This window comes from Sycon ciliatum, chromosome 10 (genome assembly GCF_964019385.1).
Source record: "Sycon ciliatum chromosome 10, ocSycCili1.1, whole genome shotgun sequence".
Taxonomy (NCBI): Eukaryota; Metazoa; Porifera; class Calcarea; order Leucosolenida; family Sycettidae; genus Sycon; species Sycon ciliatum.
In genome coordinates this window covers 24,218,084-24,238,940 of record NC_088652.1, presented here as the reverse complement: position 1 = coordinate 24,238,940, position 20,857 = coordinate 24,218,084, and the positions used below count along the sequence as shown (strand labels likewise).

General features: G+C 49.2%; 2 protein-coding genes across 3 annotated transcripts in view; both read left to right on the top strand.

Moving 5' to 3' along the window:
• LOC135825696 (tyrosine-protein phosphatase non-receptor type 4-like) overlaps window positions 1–619 on the top strand; it is a 46,589-nt gene extending 45,970 nt beyond the window's left edge. For both annotated transcript variants that reach the window (XM_065338312.1, XM_065338313.1), the window contains exon 32: window positions 1–619. This exon is cut by the window's left edge and continues 688 nt beyond it. The gene's annotated coding sequence lies outside the window, so the exon portion shown is untranslated.
• Window positions 620–1,974: 1,355 nt separating this feature from the next.
• LOC135826148 (uncharacterized) lies at window positions 1,975–18,520 on the top strand. The gene is made up of 13 exons (XM_065338788.1): window positions 1,975–2,536; window positions 3,686–3,980; window positions 5,063–5,205; window positions 6,160–6,328; window positions 8,604–8,827; window positions 9,271–9,457; window positions 9,885–10,051; window positions 10,774–10,960; window positions 11,418–11,557; window positions 12,121–12,331; window positions 13,027–13,178; window positions 13,519–13,723; window positions 15,126–18,520. Exons 1-13 carry the CDS (start codon window positions 2,308–2,310, stop codon window positions 17,305–17,307), a joined length of 4,491 nt encoding a protein of 1,496 aa, XP_065194860.1. The 5' UTR covers window positions 1,975–2,307; the 3' UTR covers window positions 17,308–18,520.
• The last annotated feature ends 2,337 nt before the right edge of the window (window positions 18,521–20,857 follow it).

Below are 20,857 nucleotides of genomic sequence, written 5' to 3'. Positions count from 1 at the left end.
CTAGACAAATAACACTTAGCCGAGCTGTCTGTCATATATGCCGACTGCATTCCACAATGCAAGGAGTTGACTTTCCGCTATAGTGCTCAGTCTAGATCAGAACTCGCCGCTTGAGTGCCGACCAGTTTTCTGAAGGTTAAAGCACCCTGTGTGTGCGTGCGTGCACAATGTCTCCATTGTGTTGGCAATGAGCATGGATGTACTTATAGCGTTTTGTCTAGAGCTACAGTTTTTTTTTACGTTAGTAGCTGCTTAGTACAGTGCCCCATGGGTGTACTCTTGATATGGATATTGCTTTCGAACTGCCCTGCTCGCAATGCCATGCCATGCTTGCTGGATGCATGTACTCGTACTCGTACTCGTTCTTTTGTACTTCGAGAATAGGATGTCAGTGGATGCTTTGCCCACGCGCTCCATGTGTATGTGTGCGGGAGCATCTGATCTGTGACACGCATTACTCGCACGCTAGCTGATTATATTTCCCCCGCTTTTTGTAGGAGACGAGTTTTTGCCTTCAGCGAGCGAGGCATTCTGCCCCAAATGATTATTACTAGTACCCCGGCGGTATCACCATAGTTACCTAAATAACACCTGGAATGCACACTGGATGCCATGGTTACCGTGTTTGGCTATCCATGGACCATCCGGGTACTGGTTGCGGTATGTGACTGTGAGTGTGAGTGCGATGCTCACCAGCATTCCATGCCTGCACGGCAGATGATTCTGCACTGCTAGTGCCTGGACTCGTACTCAGACTTGCCGCGTCCTTTCGCTGTTCCGGCACAACCGCTAACTCCCGTTGGCCTGGCGGTTTGTGAACGTACGTGTGCAAGTCCTCTTCACCTAGGGTTAGGGGGTTAGGGTTAGGGTTAGGGTTAGGGTTAGGGTTCACGCTGCGGTCCGACGTTGTGGTCTCCTGGAGTGATCGCATCGTGTTGCGCGTGTGTTCAGTCTTGCACTAGCTGTGCATGTGTATGCGTGTCACTGTGTGCATGCATTTTTGTGTTTGTGCACGCATGTGTGTACGCCCATGTGTGTACACGTGCGGGTGTGTGTGTGTGTGGACATGCATTATGCGTGTTGATGGTCGAGCAGCTCGAGTGCTGGTACATGTACCATGACATTGTGCAGTGTACTTGGATCGACCTCGTTTGACAATCGTCATTTTCTACCAAAGTCTGACGAACTAACGTTTACTTGCGGCACTTTCGACAGGGAGGACACTTTTTTCTGGTGATTTGTCGTAGATCTACGGGAAGCGCACAACTACTTTGTAGTAGATCTATTGTAGTACACTGACCACTGCGTGCGTAGCGTGACCTTTATCGTAGATCCGAAAGCTTGAAGTTTTGAACCCGGGTCGAGTTCATTCCGAGATGAAAGTCTGCACCGCGCGTGGCCACGTGGGTGGGTTCATGAAGCTAGCTCGAAGAGGGTTGACCCCGGGCCCGCGGGAGATTGTTGATTTGCTGACAAAACCTCGAAAGTCCATTTCTAGAGTCCAGTATCGTGACTACCGACTGTCTGTCTGTACTTCTCAAAGTCTTTGGTGGGGAAAGCTTGCTCGAATCTACTGCGATCTGCTGCTTCGCATGGCCGAAGTCGGGATTGATATTCGGGAGGGTATCACTCTTTTTTCGTTCTTGGATAACCTCCGCTAGCGCTGTGAGTCTGTGACTACGCAGACTTCTCTACCTAGTACCTGTGAACCCTGTGTACCGTGTACGCGTGCGCGTGTGTACCCGCGTTGTGCAGATCTACAGCTATTTTTTGTAGCTACGTGGCGTTTTATCTACGGAGTTCGTAAACCCTACACACTACAACACGCATGGTGCATGCCGCGCCAGCCATGCACCACGCGGAGAATCGCTTTGCGCAACGTGGCTTGGAAACCTGGCTGAACAGCCTTCCAGCAGTTTCGGCCATGGGCCATGCTGCCTCCTCTACCAAGGCAAGAGTGTAGATTTTTGAAAAGAAGGAGGGCAATGGAGAACATATTATCTTCTCCAGCTCCAGCTGATGTGAGTGCAGTTGAATCACTTTTGTCTGTTGGCTTTAGCGTCAGTCGACCTCTTTAGTTTCGTTGGCCACCATGGCCAGTGGCAGTGGCCCGATGGAGTTGATGCTTTGCGGCAGTGTCGAGCACAAAGTTCAAAATGGTTGGAGATCAGCGAAGAAACAGTAATAAGCAAGCAGCTGAAACCTTGTCTGAACAAGAGTCACTGGACTTCGTGAACGAAACTCTCTACTAATCACCTACTTCGTGCTCCCCAAATCACTACATGTAGCAGGAGATTTGTTCCGTTTATGGAGTTTGCCCACGTTTCTGGCAGAATGCGTATGTGTTGTGCATGTGGGGATCTGACGTGTCGTCATTCCACTGCAACTCGGCACCAACCAAAACACCTTTCACAAGTCAGGACACGACGTTTCCGGGAAGCTTTCCGGTGCTCCCTCGTGTGGTATTCGTGGACGGCGATTTTCCAGGTGGTTCTATTCTGCTGTATCGTGGTCCATGGAGGCAGACACAGACGCAGTGAGTGCTGAAATCTCATTTTGATAACTAACGTCTTGACGAAAGCCAACAGTCCTACTACCCCCCGGTAGTACTTGTCCTGCTTTGGTTGAATGTGAAATCCGATCATCTGTCCTCCCAACCCTTGTTTCCGGCACGTGTACGTACATGAACATGTATGTTCATGTTGGATTTCAGAGTGCTGCTCAATGAAATCCGGTCAAGTGATTGGATACCACGCTGGGCGCTGTGCTAAACACTAGGATGTGTACCCGCGCGGGGGGGGGGGGGGGCAACATGGATTCATGAGATTGGATTTTATTGAGCAGCACTGACTGTACGTTATACAATAGCATGGGAGAAGACCAATGGCAGTGATCACGTGGGATGTACAGCCGTGGCCAAAGAAATGTGACCCGTGAACCGAAAGCAGCGTCAAGGCTCATGCGGCCCGTGCGGCCCTCGGACGGGTTTTCGGACGGTGCACGATGTCATTGAAATGGAAACACGGCGCTACTTTTGACTGGCAGGTTGGATTTCTTTGGTCCCAACTTTCGAGCTCGCGCTTCTTCCATCGACTTGTAGGTGACTTGACACATGGTTGACTCATGATAATAATACTTCAAGTAAGACACACAGGCAGCAGGCATAGGTTCTGCGAAAGTGCTCAACACCTGATTCAGGCAGAGCCGGCGTGCACAAAGGCACACAATGAAAACCTTGAGCAAATTCCGTTGCGACTCAGAATTTCAGGGCTGAACCAATCATTGTTGTCTGATGATTGGTTCAGCCATGAAACTCTGAGTCACAACGGAATTTGCCCAAGGCTTTCATTGTGTGCCTTTGTGCATGCCGCTCTGCCTGAATCAGGTCCTACTACTTCAAGTAATAATAATATCTTTATTAGAATGATCCAGAGGCTTGATGATGGCTGCTGTCCAGAGTACACAAGATGTTCATCAAACCTACGACCCGGAAAACCTGCAAGAAAGCAAGAGAAAGAAACGGGGAAAGCGCGAGCTCGAATATTACAAGCAACCAACCTCCCCTTGAAGCATCACCGAAGTCGCCACCACTAATTCATAATAATAATATGTTTGTGCTCGTTCGGCTCAAATAAGCCAGAATTTAATATGGTTTCCCTCTGTTCACATGTGATCCCCACTGCAGTCGCTGGTACTCCAAGCAGCGCCGCAACCCTCTGGTCGGAAACTGTGCTGCAAACGCCTCATGGCAATCTGCTGCACCTCCCGTTTCGCACCTACAGTGAGGGAGTTGTGCGTGTTTCTCACTACGGCCATTACATGAGAGCGTGCGCGGATGGATTTGATGACTACACACGCTTGATCACTTGCAGACAGCTTGGTTATGAACGAGTGGAGGACACTCCAACTCGACAAGGCAGCAGCGGGGATGGTGGCAGTGTGGATGCTCACGGACGCGACAAATCAATACACTTACTGAAGTACGGTTGCTTGTGTGTGTGTGTGTGTGTGTGTGTGTGTGTGTGTGTGTGTGTGTGTGTGTGTGTGTGTGTGTGTGTGTGTGTTCTCTGCTCTGGTGGAGGACGGTTGTACTTTTCCGGGCTCTTGTTTCTGGCCTCCGTCCGTGCTTGTTCTCGCCGGTGTGGACGGCCTGGGGTGTCCCCAGCCGTCCAGGCCAACAGTGCCTGAGGTGGGGTATTCACCGACAGGAGACTTGGTCGGATAGTTACGATGCCGACACTCTCCTCGTCGCCCCCACCTCGGAATCCTTCGCGAGGCTTTGCAAGCCCGCGAGTGGAGCAAACTACCGCACGAAGCGACGACTTGGAACGACTCTGAGCGTTGGCTCATGGAATGTTCGCTCTGTTGTGGAGAGTGATGGACCAGTTCTAGCGGCAGCCGTGAGAGGAATCATTTCCGATGATAAGCCAGAGCCATAGCTGCTGGAGATGGCTCTCTCGAACATGGTCCCGCTCGTCGTTCTATATTGTCGGCCCCGTAAGGGGACACGTGACCGTAATGGCAGTGTTTACCAGGACCAGGTGTGTGTGTATGTGTGTGTGTATGTGTGTGTGGAGGGGGGGGGGGGGGGTGGTGTAGGTGTGTGTGTGTGTGTAGACGCGTGTGTATATGTGTGTGTATGTGTGTGTGTGTGCGTGTGTATGTGTGTATGTGTGTGTGTGTGTGCGTGTAGGTGTGCATGTGCGTGTGTGTATGTGCGTACGTGCGTGCGTGCGTGCGTGCGTGCGTGCGTGTGTGTGTGTGTGTGTGTGTGTGTGTGTGTGTGTGTGTGTGTGTGTGTGTGTGTGTGTGTGTGTGTGTGTGCAGGTGTGTTCGCCAAATATAAATAACCCTAATGTTGTCATAGATCATCCCAATCAGCCCAAAGCACATGCATGTGTGGAACATCACAGGGCAGAAATGTCTGTCTTGCAACTTACAATGAAAACAGGTAGCACGGTGTTGGTGATTCCGCACCGTTTGCGATGTATGTTGATGCTGTTCGTTTCCCGTTGTGTTTTGTTGTTGTTTTTGTTCTTTTTAACCACTTCCCTGCTTTCAGCTACAACAGTGCTACACGCAAGTACATCGGTGCCAACGTTACTTGCACAGCCGGAGAAGGCTGTGGTGACTACAGAGCTATCTCCACATGTCAAACCGAACACGCTCCGTATCTCAAGTGTTCCTCGCCGGTTGCCAAAGAGGGTGAGCTAGCTACGCTGACTTCCGTTGTGAGGTCTTTTCTTGTGTTGTGTTAGCCGTGATGTGTGTCGTCGGCTACTGTACATGTTTCGTTGTGTTGGTGTGATCAGATAAGCCGTTCGTTGTCGCCCTTCTTTTCAGGTACTGTGTGTGTGTGTGTGTGTGTGTGTGTGTGTGTGTGTGTGTGTGCATGTGTGTGTGTGTGTGTGTGTGTGTGTGTGTGTGTGTGTGTGTGTGTGTGTGTGTGTCTGCTTCTGGCTAGATTAACTCTTGTGTAATCAATGGTGCTAGTGAAGCTTATATCAGATCCACTCTGATTTAGCCACCCACACTAGTAGCAAGTATTACCTTCACTGGGGGCAGGGGTTCTGCAGTTGGATCCCAGGACGGATACCCTGATGCCGTCAATCCTTTTTCTGCACCTTGTCCTCACCCACTTACTGAGGTGTGGTGAGCCCATAAGTGGGATCATTTTCAAGTCCACCCAGAGTTTTGGGGATTTCAGGGGGGTGTCGGCCGTTGGGCGGTTCAATAGCCAATTGAGTCATCTTTCCAAGATTCCTTTTGAGTCTCTCTCCCCTCTCCCGGGGAGACCCACGTGACCAGTTTTGGCAGTGAGCAACAAGTAAATAAGTAAACAAGTGTGTGTGTGTGTGTGTGTGTGTGTGGGTGGGTGTTTGTGTATACATGTGTGTATACATATGTGCGTGTGTCCGTACCTGCTTGTGCGTGTGTGTAAGAGTGTATGTGTACGTATGTGTGAAAGTCTGCATGCACCCCGACACACACCCTTGTGAGAGCATGTGCATGCATGGTTGACAGATTGGTACATTTTCACATCAAGTACCCAGCATGGACAGATACTACTTCAAGTAATGCTCTTCCTTCCACTGCCAAAGTCATCACCACTCGTTCATATTTAACGGTGTGCACAATCTCATCATTGTCTTTGTACAGGTACGTTTCGCCTAGTTGGTGGGCACGGGCGTAACGAAGGCCGACTGGAAGTATCCGAGAACGGAATGTGGTCGGCCATCTGCTGGGATCACATCTACACGAACCACACGCTGGATCTGGTCTGCCGGGAGATGGGATTCGCTGGCCTGCGATTGGCGGGCAGAGCGAAGTAAGTTGCGAGATGAACCCCGTCCGAAGTGTCACACAATGCTCTGCATGCTGTATGGCATTGGGCACTATTGTATTGACAGTGCGTATCAATGCGTATCTCCAAGAGTACATAACCGCCAAAGAGTGTGCAACTCTGGGTGCTGTCCCGACAGAATTTCAAGTTGACGTCGTTTTTTACGATACAATGTACATGTTTTACCCGTCCTCACCTCCCTGGAGAATCCCAACCAGTTCGGTCTACACTACCAGCAGTTTAGAGTGCAAAGATTCCCATCTCGTGCAGTGTGAAGCGCTAGTGTCATCTTTTACCAATGACATGTCACTCAGAAGAATGTGAAAAAGAGGTTGGTGCGACTTCGACGAAAGTAGGAGAAGGGTGTGTTGCTCCCTACGTGAGAGCTCGCGGTTTTCCTGCCGACTTGAATTCTCACTTGACTGACTCACGACTGCCATCCAGAGCACACAAGAAGTCCATCGAACCGTCCGGGCTGCTTCAAAGGTTGGACGGCTCGCGCTTCCTGATACCTTCCTGCTTTTCCTCTACAATCACTGCTAAAGCCGCAGCCTCTCAGTTCGTATAGGTACGAATCGCAGCTCCATTTTCAGAACTCTTCCATTAGTTTCAGTGTGTGTTTGAATGAGTAAGAAGTCACACTCAACTGTCAAGTGCTCCCACTTCTTCAACCTTGGCATTCTATTTGGCAAACAGTGTAACATTTTGCTACTTTTTTTGCAACTTTTGCGCCTTTTTTCGACTCAGTATCCAGTGAAGTATGGAAGATAAAAGAAATGTGTGCACAGTCAGCTCCTGTTTGCGCTCGCCTTCCCCACTTCTGTCCCACCTTTACCATGAACCGTCCAAGTTGGAAGGCTGTTGATTTGCGCGCTGGAGATGTGTTAGAGCTAGATGTCAGGGAGTTGAATGTCTGAGCAGTCTGTCAGTTGTGTGCCTGGGTGTCACACTTTCTGACTTCATATTACATACTATCTAGTTACAGCGGTGGACCACTATTCATAACCTCTATCAAATTGTCTCAATACAATCAGTTCTGTTGTAATCCCTCTAGCATTGCCCATGAGATAAGGACTTCTCCCACTGTATGGACCGGTGTTCTTGACGAGGGATGGCTGAAAAGATAACTGTTTGGAAATCGGGGATCCCGTGATGACTAGCCCTGGCTGAACATTTGATTGTAATTTTACAGGCCAGGAGCAAAGAGACCACTTGCATTTGTGACGGCGCAGAGGTTTCCATGTTTTGGAAACTGGAGATTTAAAAACTGTTTTGCGTTTTGAATAGCCACTAAAAACCTTCCGGGTTCGCGTAGAGACTTGGCTACACTGAGTGTTTTTGCATCGGTAGGAACACCACCACCGTCAAGGATCGAGGCGCAGATGCAGTCTTTAACCCATTTAGGGCTACAGGTCATGACGCCCAAGCTCTGCACTCCCTATTTGGCATTGAAAAAGACGTATCGAATATATACGTCATCAGCGCCTGGCCGTCATGTTCAATGACATATATATATATATATATATATATATATATATATATACTCAATCTGCGGACAGCATGCTGTTTCGTTCTTTTTGAACTCATCAGCGCAGCACAGAGAAAATGAGGCCGAACCTGATAGCAATGGAAATAAAAATTTCCAATCAGGCCCGAACGTACCTTGCCAGAGTGCTCAAACTGACAAGTCAGTGAGCTCTGCATAACGCAAACAGCAAAGGCACTACCCCACGCAAGAGTGCTCAACTGCTACAAGAGCAGGAGCGAAATACTCAATCTGCGGACAGCATGCTGTTTCGTTCTTTTTGAACTCATCAGCGTCTCATCAGCGTCTTCAGCGTTGAATCGGTTGAAAAGACACATTGGAAATTAGAATTGCTTGCTGATCTAGTGTGGAATCCTGGCAGTCATATATGTTTTGTTTGTGTGTTTTCATGATTGACCATGACCATGATTGAGACACAGAGAGTACCAGGTCCAAGTCCTGCTTGGAAGCGGAAGGATTTTTCCAGCCGTGCTGCGACCCACAGTTAATTGGGAACTCGTGGCCTGGTACGAGGGAAACATGGATGCAGTGAATGGGATTTTCGGTCTTTGACCACTTTGTGGTGGGTCTGATCTACTCACCTCCCACCGCTTAGGAGCTGCATCTGCGCCTTGATCCAAGAGGGTAGCGGCGTTCCTGCGGATGCGGAAAACTGGGCCTTTGGCCGAGTCTCACGCGAACCGTGATTTTTTGTTGTGTGTGTTTCCTGCTCAGTGGACCGTCGGTGAATGGTGCTCCCATGCCCAGCTCTCGGGCAATACACTACTGTCAGGATCAACATGAGAACATTAGCTCGTGTCCCGTGGTGCAACACAAATCAGCATGCGTGCTTCACAAATGGTGGATTCATTTAGAGTGTGCGCAGCAGCCCAGCGATGTGGTGTCAATGGACGTGTCCAATGTCTCCGATTTCTTCATACTGCGCAAAAGAGCCCTCAGTAAGGGTGTGTGTGTGTGTGTGTGTGTGTGTGTGTGTGTGTGAGTGTGTGTGTGTGTGTGTGTGTATAGAGGGGGGGGGGGGGGTATGGCCATCTCTCACATTGCGGATATTCTCAAAAAAATACATCTTTCTCTTGCTATCTCTCTTCATTTCTGTCTGTCACTCTCGGAGCTTCAATCATTATCATACAGCACTGCTCAATGAAATCCAGTCGCGTCACTCAAGTTTGCGCCTTGCACCATTCCACAGCCCAACCAGTGTTCGCAGGTCTAGGACTGCGCAACGCCCGGCGGGTACCTGAGTGACGTGACTGGATTTCACTAGCAGTAGCACTTTACTGAACATTCCTGATGGGGAAAGAAATTCCCTCCCGCAAATAAAAAGTAGATTATCTCATTTCATTCCGGCAAGTTTCCTTGGTTTTGTTTACATGTGCTGTAGCTGGTCGTAAGCTCCGCTTTGAGGAGGTACGTTTGATAGGTTCTGTGCCAACGGAGGGTCGGGTGGAGTTGCGCGTCAACGGTCAGTGGACCTTGCTGTGCAACTACGGTTGGAATCTTCATGCAGCTAACCTGGTGTGCAAGCATCTGGGATTTGGCCATGGTGCCACACGCATCACTGGAGTAGAGTGAGTGTCTGTGTTGCTGCTGTGCTCTCGGCTGCAGTGTCCTGCGTTGCCGTAGGATACGTGTATACATCTGCTTGTGTGGGGGGGGGGAGGTGTATGTGTGTGTGTTCAGATCTTGTCCTCTATCGTTGCTTAAAAGAGAAAATCTGTGGGTACACATCCAGTTCATTTGCAGGTTTGCGTGCTTCTCTTGCGACGGGCGTATACATGGTACATGTGTGGGTTCGTATGCTACTGTATTCACGTGTGTGTGTGTGTGTGTGTGTGTGTGTGTGTGTGTGTGTGTGTGTGTGTGTGTGTGTGTTCATGGGGTCGTGTTTATGGGGTCGTGTTCTTCTATTTGCATATGGACGAGTGCATGCCATGAATACTCCTGCACTGCCAGTCATTTGTTCCCGTCCTTTTCCACCTTCCATTTTCTATGCAGTGTTAGTCAGTTTGCCCCAGAGCCAGTCTACGAGGGGATTGTCTGTCCGCTAGGAGCGAGGGCACTGAGTGAGTGTGAGATTCCACAGACCAACGGCAAGTGCCATATGCAATCTGCGCGCGATGTAGCCGCCACGGTCGTCTGCAACGCCACTGGGCCGAGAAATCGTGAGTTACTCGAGTTTTACGGTGATCTCCTCCGCTGCCCCTCCAGCTGTCTCAGCACCACAGCGGCAGGGGAGGGGGGGAGAGGGGGTGAACGCAGTTGAAGTTGAGCGAAGACAGCACCCCACTCGATTATCATAAGGGTTGTGAATTTGTTGTTGTTGCTGCTGCTGCTGTAACTGATTATTGTTTCTGCTACTGTTTCGCCTGTTCAGCTGTTGTGCATCTATCAGAATGACCATATAGGACCGCTTTGTTGGTTACAACTCCACTCAACCTTTGCATCTATAGATCATAATGATGTCAGTCATGTTCTTTTCCAATGTCCGCGTGCCACGATCACTTTCTACACAAACATATTCACCTCTCTCTCTCTCTCTCTCTCTCTCTCTCTCTCTCTCTCTCTCTCTCTCTCTCTCTCTCTCTCTCTCTCTCTCTCTCTCTCTCTCTCTCTCTCTCTCTCTCTCTCTCTCTCTCTCTCTCTCTCTCTCTCTCTCTCTCTCTCTCTCTCTCTCTCTCTATCTCTATCTCTCTCTCTCTCTCTCTCTCTCTCTCTCTCTCTCTCTCTCTCTCTCTCTCTCTCTCTCTCTCTCTCTCTCTCTCTCTCTCTCTCTCTCTCTCTCTCTCTCTCTCTCTCTCTCTCTCTCTCTCTCTCTCTCTCTCTCTCTCTCTCTCTGTCTCTCTCTGTCTCTCTCTGTCTCTCTCTCTGTCTTGGCCATGCACAGTAACGCTGTCTGGCGTAACGGAAGGTTTTCCCATGGAGTCGGGTGTTCGTGGACCGGCTCTGTGCATGCTGAACTTCAGAGTGTTTCACGCCACGCTGATCTGCAGGACACTGGGATTTCACGGCGGCCATGTCGAACACCGGGTAGCCAGCACTGCCCTCTTGCTGACAAGAAATGCCTCATCACAGTGAGTGTCTGCTGAAGGTCCATGCAGGGGTGGAGAGTGATTTGATAGTTGTGTGTGTGCGTGTGTGTGTGTGTGTATGTGTGTGTATGTGCATGTGTGTCTGCGTGTGTGTGTACAGTGGGGGGGGGGGGGGGGAGTTGTGCATGACATGCAAGTGTAGGGGAGGGGGGGGGGGGTGGCTGATATGTTTGATATAAATGATGTTGGTAGAGGAGGGGAGTGATGTATTCAATATGTGTGGGGGAGGGGGGTAGAGAGAAAGAAAGATCAATGGAGTAAGAACAGGGACGAGAGAGACCTAGATATTAAGCAGATGACTGAATAGTGTGTCTAAGTTGATTTCATCTATGTCAACATTCTAGATTGCCAACTATTTCTATTGTGGTTGTGAAGTTTGTCCGCATGTGTCTGTGTTCTCCCCAACATATCCCTACCCCTAACTCCCAACACCCTGCAGATCCACAGTGAAGGCCATTGTGTCCTGCAAGAACACGGCATCCACTATATCCGACTGCATGATGGCCACACTTCCCGCGGCCGAATGCCACGAGTATCCGTACATCTTCTGCAATCGGCAAACAGACAAGAAACCCTCTGGTGAGTGCACGTTCAGGGTCACTACTATAGAGTGGTTTCATGTCTCTCACCAGAGCTGGCGGAAGCAGTTTTTGATTAGTTCGGCCATACCCTAGCCTTTCATACAGTTTGTGTATGATATGGAGGGTATACACATGACCTCCTCAGCAGTAAACACACGCCGGCGGCCAAACCGTTGGTCCGGCCATGGCCTGACCAACCGGATCGGTTCCGCCAAGCATGGTACACATGACCAAGTGGGGCAGCCATGTTGGTTTCAACTCCACTCAACCCCTGCATCTATGGTTCACGTGACGTCAGCCATGTTGGTTCCACTGTCCACATGCCATGATCAGTTGATGCACAAATTTACTTGTGTATTTTAAATTCATGACAACATTTGGGCGCTATATTAGTTACCATGGCAGCAAATCAAATTGTCCTCGCATTTTGGGTGAATATTTGAATTTTCTGAAAATATTTGGACTTGTTTTTTTGAATTTTGCATTCCAAGTTTGATAGAAAAATTCGCATTTTGTGGACGTCTACTTGCTGTCTATGTGTCCCCCTACCCCACTGCACAGGCAGCGTGCAGTTGCTCGACGAACGGGAAGTGCGTCCGGGCGTATTCCGCGGCAGACTGGGGCTAACGGTGGACGGTGTCAGCGGCACTGTGTGTGGCAGTGTGGCTTGCAGTGGCCACCAGCCCTGGTCTCAGCAGAATAGCGACGTCGCCTGCCATCATCTCGGCTTTCGGGCCGGAGCCGTGGCCTGGAGACTGGCTTCAAGCGCAGTGTAAGAACACACACCAGTAGTGACAGACTAGGGGTTTGCACGGGTAGTCGGGAAAACCCGAAGTAGCAAAGGACATCATGACTGTATCCAATGCATGTGGACAAATTCATGTAATACTCCGCATGTCTACCCAGTGTGTAAGGGAAGGGGCGCGTTGTGGTGTTACCATGCAAATGTTGCTCGATCGGGTACCCGTGCTACCCGTGGAACACTACCCGGACCCCATGCCCGAAGAAAGTGCTACCTGAGTCAGCACTATGAAAGACCACATGCTTTGACGTGAATTCAATTAAGTTAGCTATCTGCGGTGTTTTGTGAATTAGCAGGGTGAAATGCGAACGATTTTTGTCTGTCAAAACCGGGACATGTGGGAGACGTGTGGGAAACATTTGGGAATCTAATGCATGCTGCGAAAGAGAGACACATGAAACTATATGCACGGAGTCACTGGAATGTAGGGTGCAGTGTGCACGCGGGGTAAATCATACTAAAAAGTACGCATGGAGCCATACACAGGAGGTGGCATTCTACCATACCGTTCCCTATGCAAAAAGAACCCGTGTTCTCGTGGAATTGAAAAGAGAAAAAGATGAAGGTGGGTGCGGAAGAAAGGCTAAATGTTGCTTTGTGCGTATGTGTTCACATGTTTGCGCATGGCTGTGTGTCTCCATTTACTCTTCATCCTTGCTAACCAGATCGGGGAGCTACGGCGAGCTGCGTGTGTTTCGCAACATCAGTTGCCATGGCAAAGAGAGGAGTCTGTTGCAGTGTGAATTCTCACCCTGGGCACCGCAGCCCCAGCACAACCATAGCCAGGATGTCATACTCGACTGTGCACATAACCAAGGTAATGGACATGCTTACATGTAGCCTGGCACCGGGGAAGGGAACAGTTGTATCTCTGTCTCTCTCCTCTTTCTCTCTCTCTCCCCCCCCCCCCCCTCTCCCTCACACACACACACGCACACATATACATACATACACTATCTCACTCGCTTCACTAGACACATTGAGACGCTTGGCGAATTGTGGCGCTGACGTGGCGCTGTCGACTACACACAATACTAGTGACCTTGTGTGTGTGTGTGTGTGTGTGTGTGTGTGTGTGTGTGCATGTGCGTGTGCGTGTGTGTGCGTGCACGCTGTGCATACATGTGCACGTGTGTGTATACGTGTTTCCACTACAGTTGTGTTGGCCTCAGATAGCTCTCTGAGAAGCCTGCTGATGATCGGCATTCCGTGCACGGTCTCCGCAGTCGGTATCACTCTACTTGTAGTGAACTTCTTGTCCAAGCATATCGGTAAAAGCGTCAGTGACAGTGTATTGCCAGTGCCACACAGCCACACACCACGGCAGAGTTTTCAGAGTGGCGAGATTACTGTTCCCAACAAGTGAGCTACTCATTCTTGTCCCACTGTTGTGTATTGGGTGGCAATCTGTGTGTGTGGGGAGGGGGGGGGGTGCGTGCGTGTGTGTGTGTGTGTGTGTGTGTGTGTGTGTGTGTGTGTGTGTGTGTGTGTGTGTGTGTGGATACCAGGCTAAAAATAGTGGCGGTCAATTCATCAGCCTTGCAAGCTGTTGAATGGTGTAATCCCAGCACAAGTTGCTATGTCTAACATAGCTGTTCGCTATCATCGCTTCCGCGATGGGCAGGTCTAAGGTCTGAGGTGTGTGTGTGTGTGTGTGTGTGTGTGTGTGTGTGTGTGTGTGTGTGTGTGTGTGTGTGTCCATATGCATGGCAAGGACCTGTATGTCTCATGGGCCATGCTTTGCAGAAATCAGTATGCAGGCAGCAGTCTGCGTCTACCAGAGCTATTTGGGCCGCGGTCAGCCAAAACATATCTGGGGTTTCATACATACTTTGAGAGATGACGGAATGAATAATTGTACCTTTGCAGAGCGTTCTCAACCCTGTGCTTCATTCATCAACCTGTGGCGATAGCATCTTGTCAAACTTCATTCTCACACTTGTTTGACGGTCTAGTTTCACTAGCTGGCGAGCAAAGTGACATTTTCTGGAATAAAATAGAATTTCAAAAATGTCATTCTAAGACATGAGTTAGTTGGTTGTAGCCCATTTCGTCCCGGACACGTAAAACCAGAATGCTACATGACATGATATAATTATTATGAGCCATCAACATACCGGTAATCCAATCACAACCCAAAATTATGCAGGCTTGGCGGAACCGATCCGGTTGATCAGGCCACGGCCACCTCCAATGTGTGTTTGCTGCTGAGGAGGTCATGTACATACCCTCCATATCGTCTGCTATGTACTGTACAACCGGAAAGTCTTATGAGTCACAAAGTCTAACGTTTTAACGATCATTTTTTTTTTCGTTATTTGAAGAAACGTTATCGTGAACCCAGTTTGAGATGTCTGTGTAAAGATGCGCAAACATCGATGCATGTTCTTTCCGTTGTGCAAACATCGTTAAACTTTCTGCACGTTATCATGCCAAAATTACAATTTTTTTAAAATTTTTGCCAGGCTTGTATGCCAGGCTTCTACGCGCGGCACGCGTAGATCTACCACTGACTACCGGTATGGCGGCAGTTTTACTATGCACCGTACATAGCGCATGCACTCTTGACCTACCCGATCCGCGCTTGCATAGAAGCCACTTCTGCGCGCGACATGCTTATATGCATTTGACCCGTTTGGTTTTCAGGCTTCTATCCGCGATGTGCTTGTATGCAAACCCGGCTTTTATCCGCGACTTTACGGTACACTCGTTCACCTTTGCTGTCGTTGCTGTTTTGCTTGTGCTCTCACTGCAAACACTACAGACACGGAAGTGCTGACTCGTTTGCAGCTCGCTCCGCCATCACCACAGCAGAGGGCTGTACGAGCAGAATGTCGTTGACGTGTGCCATTCCTCCGGGCAGCCCGCGCCCGTCTCGCAACTCCATAGCACCACCCCTGCAGCAACCACCACACTGGTCACGCATGGACGAGCATCGCCAGCAGAACTACCGAAGCAAACCCCGCAGGGTCAGCCAGGGATGTGCCGCCCAGTCGTCCAATGAGAGCATCACACCCTATTGTTCGTCTAGCGGATCTTTACCGGTCTGCTTGATACGCAATCTTGCTCCAGGCTCGCCCCGAGGAGCGACGACCGGTCTTGCTCAAATGCTCGAACAGCAACATCGGCGATCTTCCTTCGACTTGACGGAGGAAGAAAATGAACCACAGTCGACGAGACAAAGTGACAAAGCAATGCACATGCCGGCGGGGAATAAGGGTCCCGGCGCCACGAACGCCTACGAGGAGATCAGTCCCAGGAGTTTGAAGATGGCAGCGGGTACGTGTGAGAGGCCAGTAAGTCGTGTCAACGGCAGTATTGAAGAATTGGATACCATTAGCCTTCAGTCATACTCCTGCCCAGACTTCGGGGACTACAAACAGTCCCGTGAGGAAGCAGAACAGCAGCATGCTAGCCAGTTGAACCAGCACCACACCTCCTCTCCTGGCCTACTGCAGCGCAGACAGCGAAGAAGAAGAAGCACAGGTTTCAAACACCTGAGCGTACGCATACCGCAGAGCTGCTCCCTGCTTCGTGATCACGGCAGACAGCTGCGCATTGAGCGCGCCGAGTCGCTGAGCAAAGACTCCGGTATTTGTGCCGTGAATTCTCGACCGGACTGCAGTGAGCTTGCTACGTGCGAGCGAGAGTTTCCCGCGCCTCCACCAGTGCCATCTGGAGCCATTCACGCCAATCTCATCACAACCGGCAAAAGAAACAGTGGTGCTACTGCTGCTCCTGATGGTGGTGGTGGTGGTGGTGGTGGTGGTAGCAGTGATGTGGTAGCTGCTGGCAATCAAGGAGCTCGTTTCACCACTCGCAAGCGCTTGAATTGGTTGCCCAGCGACACGACGATCAGCATTACACGCTTGAGCAGCGACGATTCTGTGTGTGCACCGCTAGATCTGGTGAAGCGGCCGGGCCCTTCGCCACGGACTCACTCCGCAGCTGCTCGATCACCACGGACCCATCCCTCCGCTACCGCTGCCACCACCGCCAACTGCCGCCAGTCGCGTCGCGAAACACGCCTCTTCAATTTCAGCTGTGTGTGCGATGCGTATGACAGCTTGGTCATGACGCCGGCTGGTTACGACTTGCCCGCGGACTGCATGGACCTACCAGACATCTACACCACATCTCCACCATATACACTCTGCTCCAACAACCTAAGCAGGCACTCACAGCCTGCCATCGGCTCTCGTAACGACGCCATGGAGCGGCTCGCATGCTGCTCGGGAGCGGACGTTCTGCAGCCCGGCGTGATGTTCGACACGCCGATGTCGTTCGTGAACCCAGCATGTGGCACGCTACCCACCAACCCACTGAGTGGTTCTGAATGCAGCATCGCCGATGACATCATGACCCAGCGCTATCAGAATATACCAGCAACGAAACGACACGCAGCCAGCAGTGGGGATTTGCGCGGGACATCGTTTACAGAACCCATCCTGGATAGCCTCTTTGCACCCATCACGCTGCCGACGAATGACTTTACAGGTGCGTTTGATTCGCCGAGGAGCCTTCCTGCGTACACTCCAGCAACCATGGTTCCACTGTCTAGTTTAGGCTTGCCGTCATCACATCCCCTACTGCTAGCAAGGACGGAGCATGGTTATAATAACTCCCCCGCGCAACAGACTCCCCCGAGCTTCAAAAGCCTGGGAGCGCACGTCCATGAGCATGAGAGGGGTGACGGCATGCACTCTCTAGTGGCCTTCCCGCCATCCATGGCCCCTTCCGTGCTTTCAGAACAGGTGTTCGGCATTACCATGAAAGACAGTGCAGTGGCGAGTAGCAAGCAGAAATACTCCGAGAAGACGTGGTCAGACGAGCGGATTGCGCCCGCGTTCACGGAAGACGTCGAGCGCTTCACACTGTACACTCTTCAATCTTCCGCTCATCGGTGTGGTCTCATGGAGTGCCAGGACAACTTCGTTGAAATCTGATACATCGTCATTCGTAACAGTGACGATATTATTGGTGACAGTTATGATGTCATTTGTAACGGTGATGCATGATATCGATGGTGTCATTTGTACCAGTGACGATGTCATTTGTAACAGTGATGATGTCATTGGTGACAGTGACGATGTCATTGGTGACAGTGATGATGTCATTTGTAACAGTGACGATGTCATTGGTGGCAGTGATGGTTTCATGGGAACTCTCAAGTCTATCTGTTGTTCTGGAGCCAGTTCTGCTTTCAACGAGTTTGCCTGTAAGCCGGCATGCCGAATATGGTGAGAGTAATAACGTGAACGCATCGCTTCAGCGCTTCCAGCAAAGCACAGTGACAATGCGCCTTTCGTGGCAGCCTCGCCATGTTGTGAAACGTCCGCTGCTGTCTGCCAGGGCATATGCCTCTGTACAGCATGGGCATTTCTATCTTCGACTTCTTTTCTCACTTATGTTGATCAGTTTACGGCACACTGTATAACCAACCCTCTATGCCAAGGCTGAACAAATATTCCTTTTTTATATTGAGCCTATTTATATTATGTATCCAGACACTCCACTCACTCTTTGCTATGCCCAACATTGTATATCACCTGAGCACTCTTTGCTATGCCCCATATCGCCTGAGCACTCTTTGCTATGCCCCATATCGCCTGAGCACTCTTTGCTATGCCCCATTTCACCTGAGCACTCTTTGCTATGCCCTATATCGCCTGAGCACTCTAACCATGCCGAATATAATCCTAGGGCTGGTACAGCTCCAGGATTGAATTAGTCCTTATTTTTACCCCTACCTTTCAACCATGCCTAGCTTGGCTTAGCTGTTTTAAACCCGACCTTGAACCATTACCCGACTTGACCGTATCCGATGTAACCCGACCTTTTGACTTTACCCGATTTTACCCGACCTTTGACCGCGGCCATTTTGACCCTACTTTTCACCATGCTTTATTTGTTATTTTAATGCTTTATTTAACCTAACCCTCGGTCCTACCCATTTTAACCCCGGCCACTCTGCCACGGATTCTGCAATGCACAATTCAGAATTCCGTACGATTAGGCGTCTCAGAGAAAGAAGCTTCAAACAAGCAAAAACTAAAACAGTTTTTTTGATGGGATGCTACTGCACTGGGATGGAAATTTAATTTTTTTAATAATAATAATTGTGTACAGTACATTCAGGTTCAGAAACGTTTTTCTTGCACTCTCTCGCTTTTGTATTTTTCTGCTCCTTTGAGGGCGAAAAACTGCTTGCAACTTTCTCTGCTAGAACGGTCTCCTTGTCTTGTACCGTTCTCAATCCGACACGGCCTCCTCTGCTACAAAGTGACTTCAGGCATGCATGGCCCACCGTCAGGATGAAACGGTATGAACGGTGAATTGACTTGGCAGCAGAGAGACCGTCTGAGCGTATGAATGTTCAACTTAGGATTGAGAAAAGTAAGGTCTAGATGACTGCAATGGAGTATAGAAATCCTTAGAAATGTTTCTCCAGCACTAATCTACCTCAATATTTTCTTTATAGCTACTGTATTATTAGGCTCGGGCGGAGAGCCAAGGATTAATTTAAGAGAATGGGCAATGGGCAATGGGGCAATGGGCGCTTCGTGTACAGAGTGAGTCGCTAGTACAGTCAGTGTATCACTAGCACTGTACCACCACCGACTTGGCCAAAGCATCTCAGCCGACGATGCATGTAAAGCATAATAATTATAACCTCTATAGTTCGGTGCTGGACTTGAATGGAATGATTGTAAGTACCGAACTAGCACATACATCGTATCAACCGTTAAACCGCTTCGACTTTCTTATTACTGTAAATATACAAATTTTCGGCAGCTATTTAATTTCGGCTATATTCGGCACCGACCCAAAACGCCTAAATTGAAACACCGATGAAAATTTTCACAGCATCTGTCGCACTATACCATGCCCTCTACCCCACGCCGAAAATAAATCGCCGCCGAAATGTCAAAAATCGTGAAGTGCCGAAATTTTGCAGCGCCGAAATTTTGTCTATTTACAGTATACAGTCGTCCCTCTCTAATCCGGCACCTTATAATCCAGCACCCTCGATAAACCAGCACAATTTTTAGTAGCCAAAATGTCCTCTTCATGCACATTGCAGCAGTAAATCAGATTTGTTAATCCAGCACCCTCCCTAATCCAGCAGATTTTCGTGGCACAAATGGTGCCGGATTATAGAGGGACCACTGTATAATTATTAGGTCTTATCCACAAAGCTCCGAGTGACAGGACAGATCACAGTGACGTCTTGCGAACAATATGCAGTAAAGTAAGTGAAGTAAATTATCGTGTCCGTTCACAAAGGGAACAATATAGTACAGCAAATTTAAACTCGGATGGTGAGCCAATATAGTTATGATGAAGAACTTCAGGAAAAAGGACAAAATGTTACGAGTTATGACAAACTGTCCACCAACGTAACCAGATCTTATACAGTCCGCAAGTGCGACAAAATGGCACAACACTGACAAGGAGTACTGAGACATTCGGCGACCTGACACCTAGCTCCAACACTTCTCCAAGGCGCAAACCAACAACCTTCCAAGAATCCTCTTGGACCTTTTCGAACCGGAGCCTTCCAACTTGGAAGGTTGTTGGTTTGCGCCTTGGAGAAGTGTTGGAGCTAGGTGTCAGGTCGCCGAATGTCTCAGTACTCCTTGTCAGTGTTGTGCCATTTTGTCGCACTTGCTGACTGTATGAGATCTGGTTACGTTGGCGGACAGTTTGTCATAACTCGTAACATTTTGTCCTTTTCCTTTCTTCATCATAACAATATACAGCAGTTTTTAAACCCGCTGAAAGTCGACTCGAGGATCAGCATGAGAGTGCTCTGCCAGCGAGAAACACTCGCGCATTCGGTTGACCGAAGTCGAATACGTACAGTGTACTTGGGTCTTGGGATCAAACGGCACCAGCTTCATACTGTACTCCAACTCACCAAGAGTTAATGCCAGTCGTCAGGAAGGCGTGAAACAATGCCAAACCTATGCTATAAATAAAGTTATACATGTAGGTGATAAAATAATGTGATACAACGTTTAGTTGGACCCATATCATTGTGCTGCAAGCACTTGAGGACTGCTATCAGTATCAGTGGAGTGATTTTAGAGTGACTGTCTAAGTCACGTAAATTAGGACTTCGTGTTTCAGAATTATGCTGGAGCCGTCAGATGCAAAAAGGTACCTTATGACATTTTTGGCCAAATTGAGTTGACGATTGTTTCAGATACTACCTGGTGAGGAGCGTGTCATGCAAAAAACCAGGTCCAAAAATCTCAATTCATCATAGAGTTACCCTGGAAACTATCCGGACTATCGATCACCTATTCACAGAAAATATTTTTTCGAACGTGATTTTCCGGCTCAACTGCAAAACGTCATAAGGTACCTTTTTGCATCTGACTGTCTGTTAATTATATTATAATTTACTTTACTGTCTTAGAGAACATTGCAGTACCAAAATTAATATAATATTATTAAAATGATAATTTGCACTGGAGCACATGGTTTCGG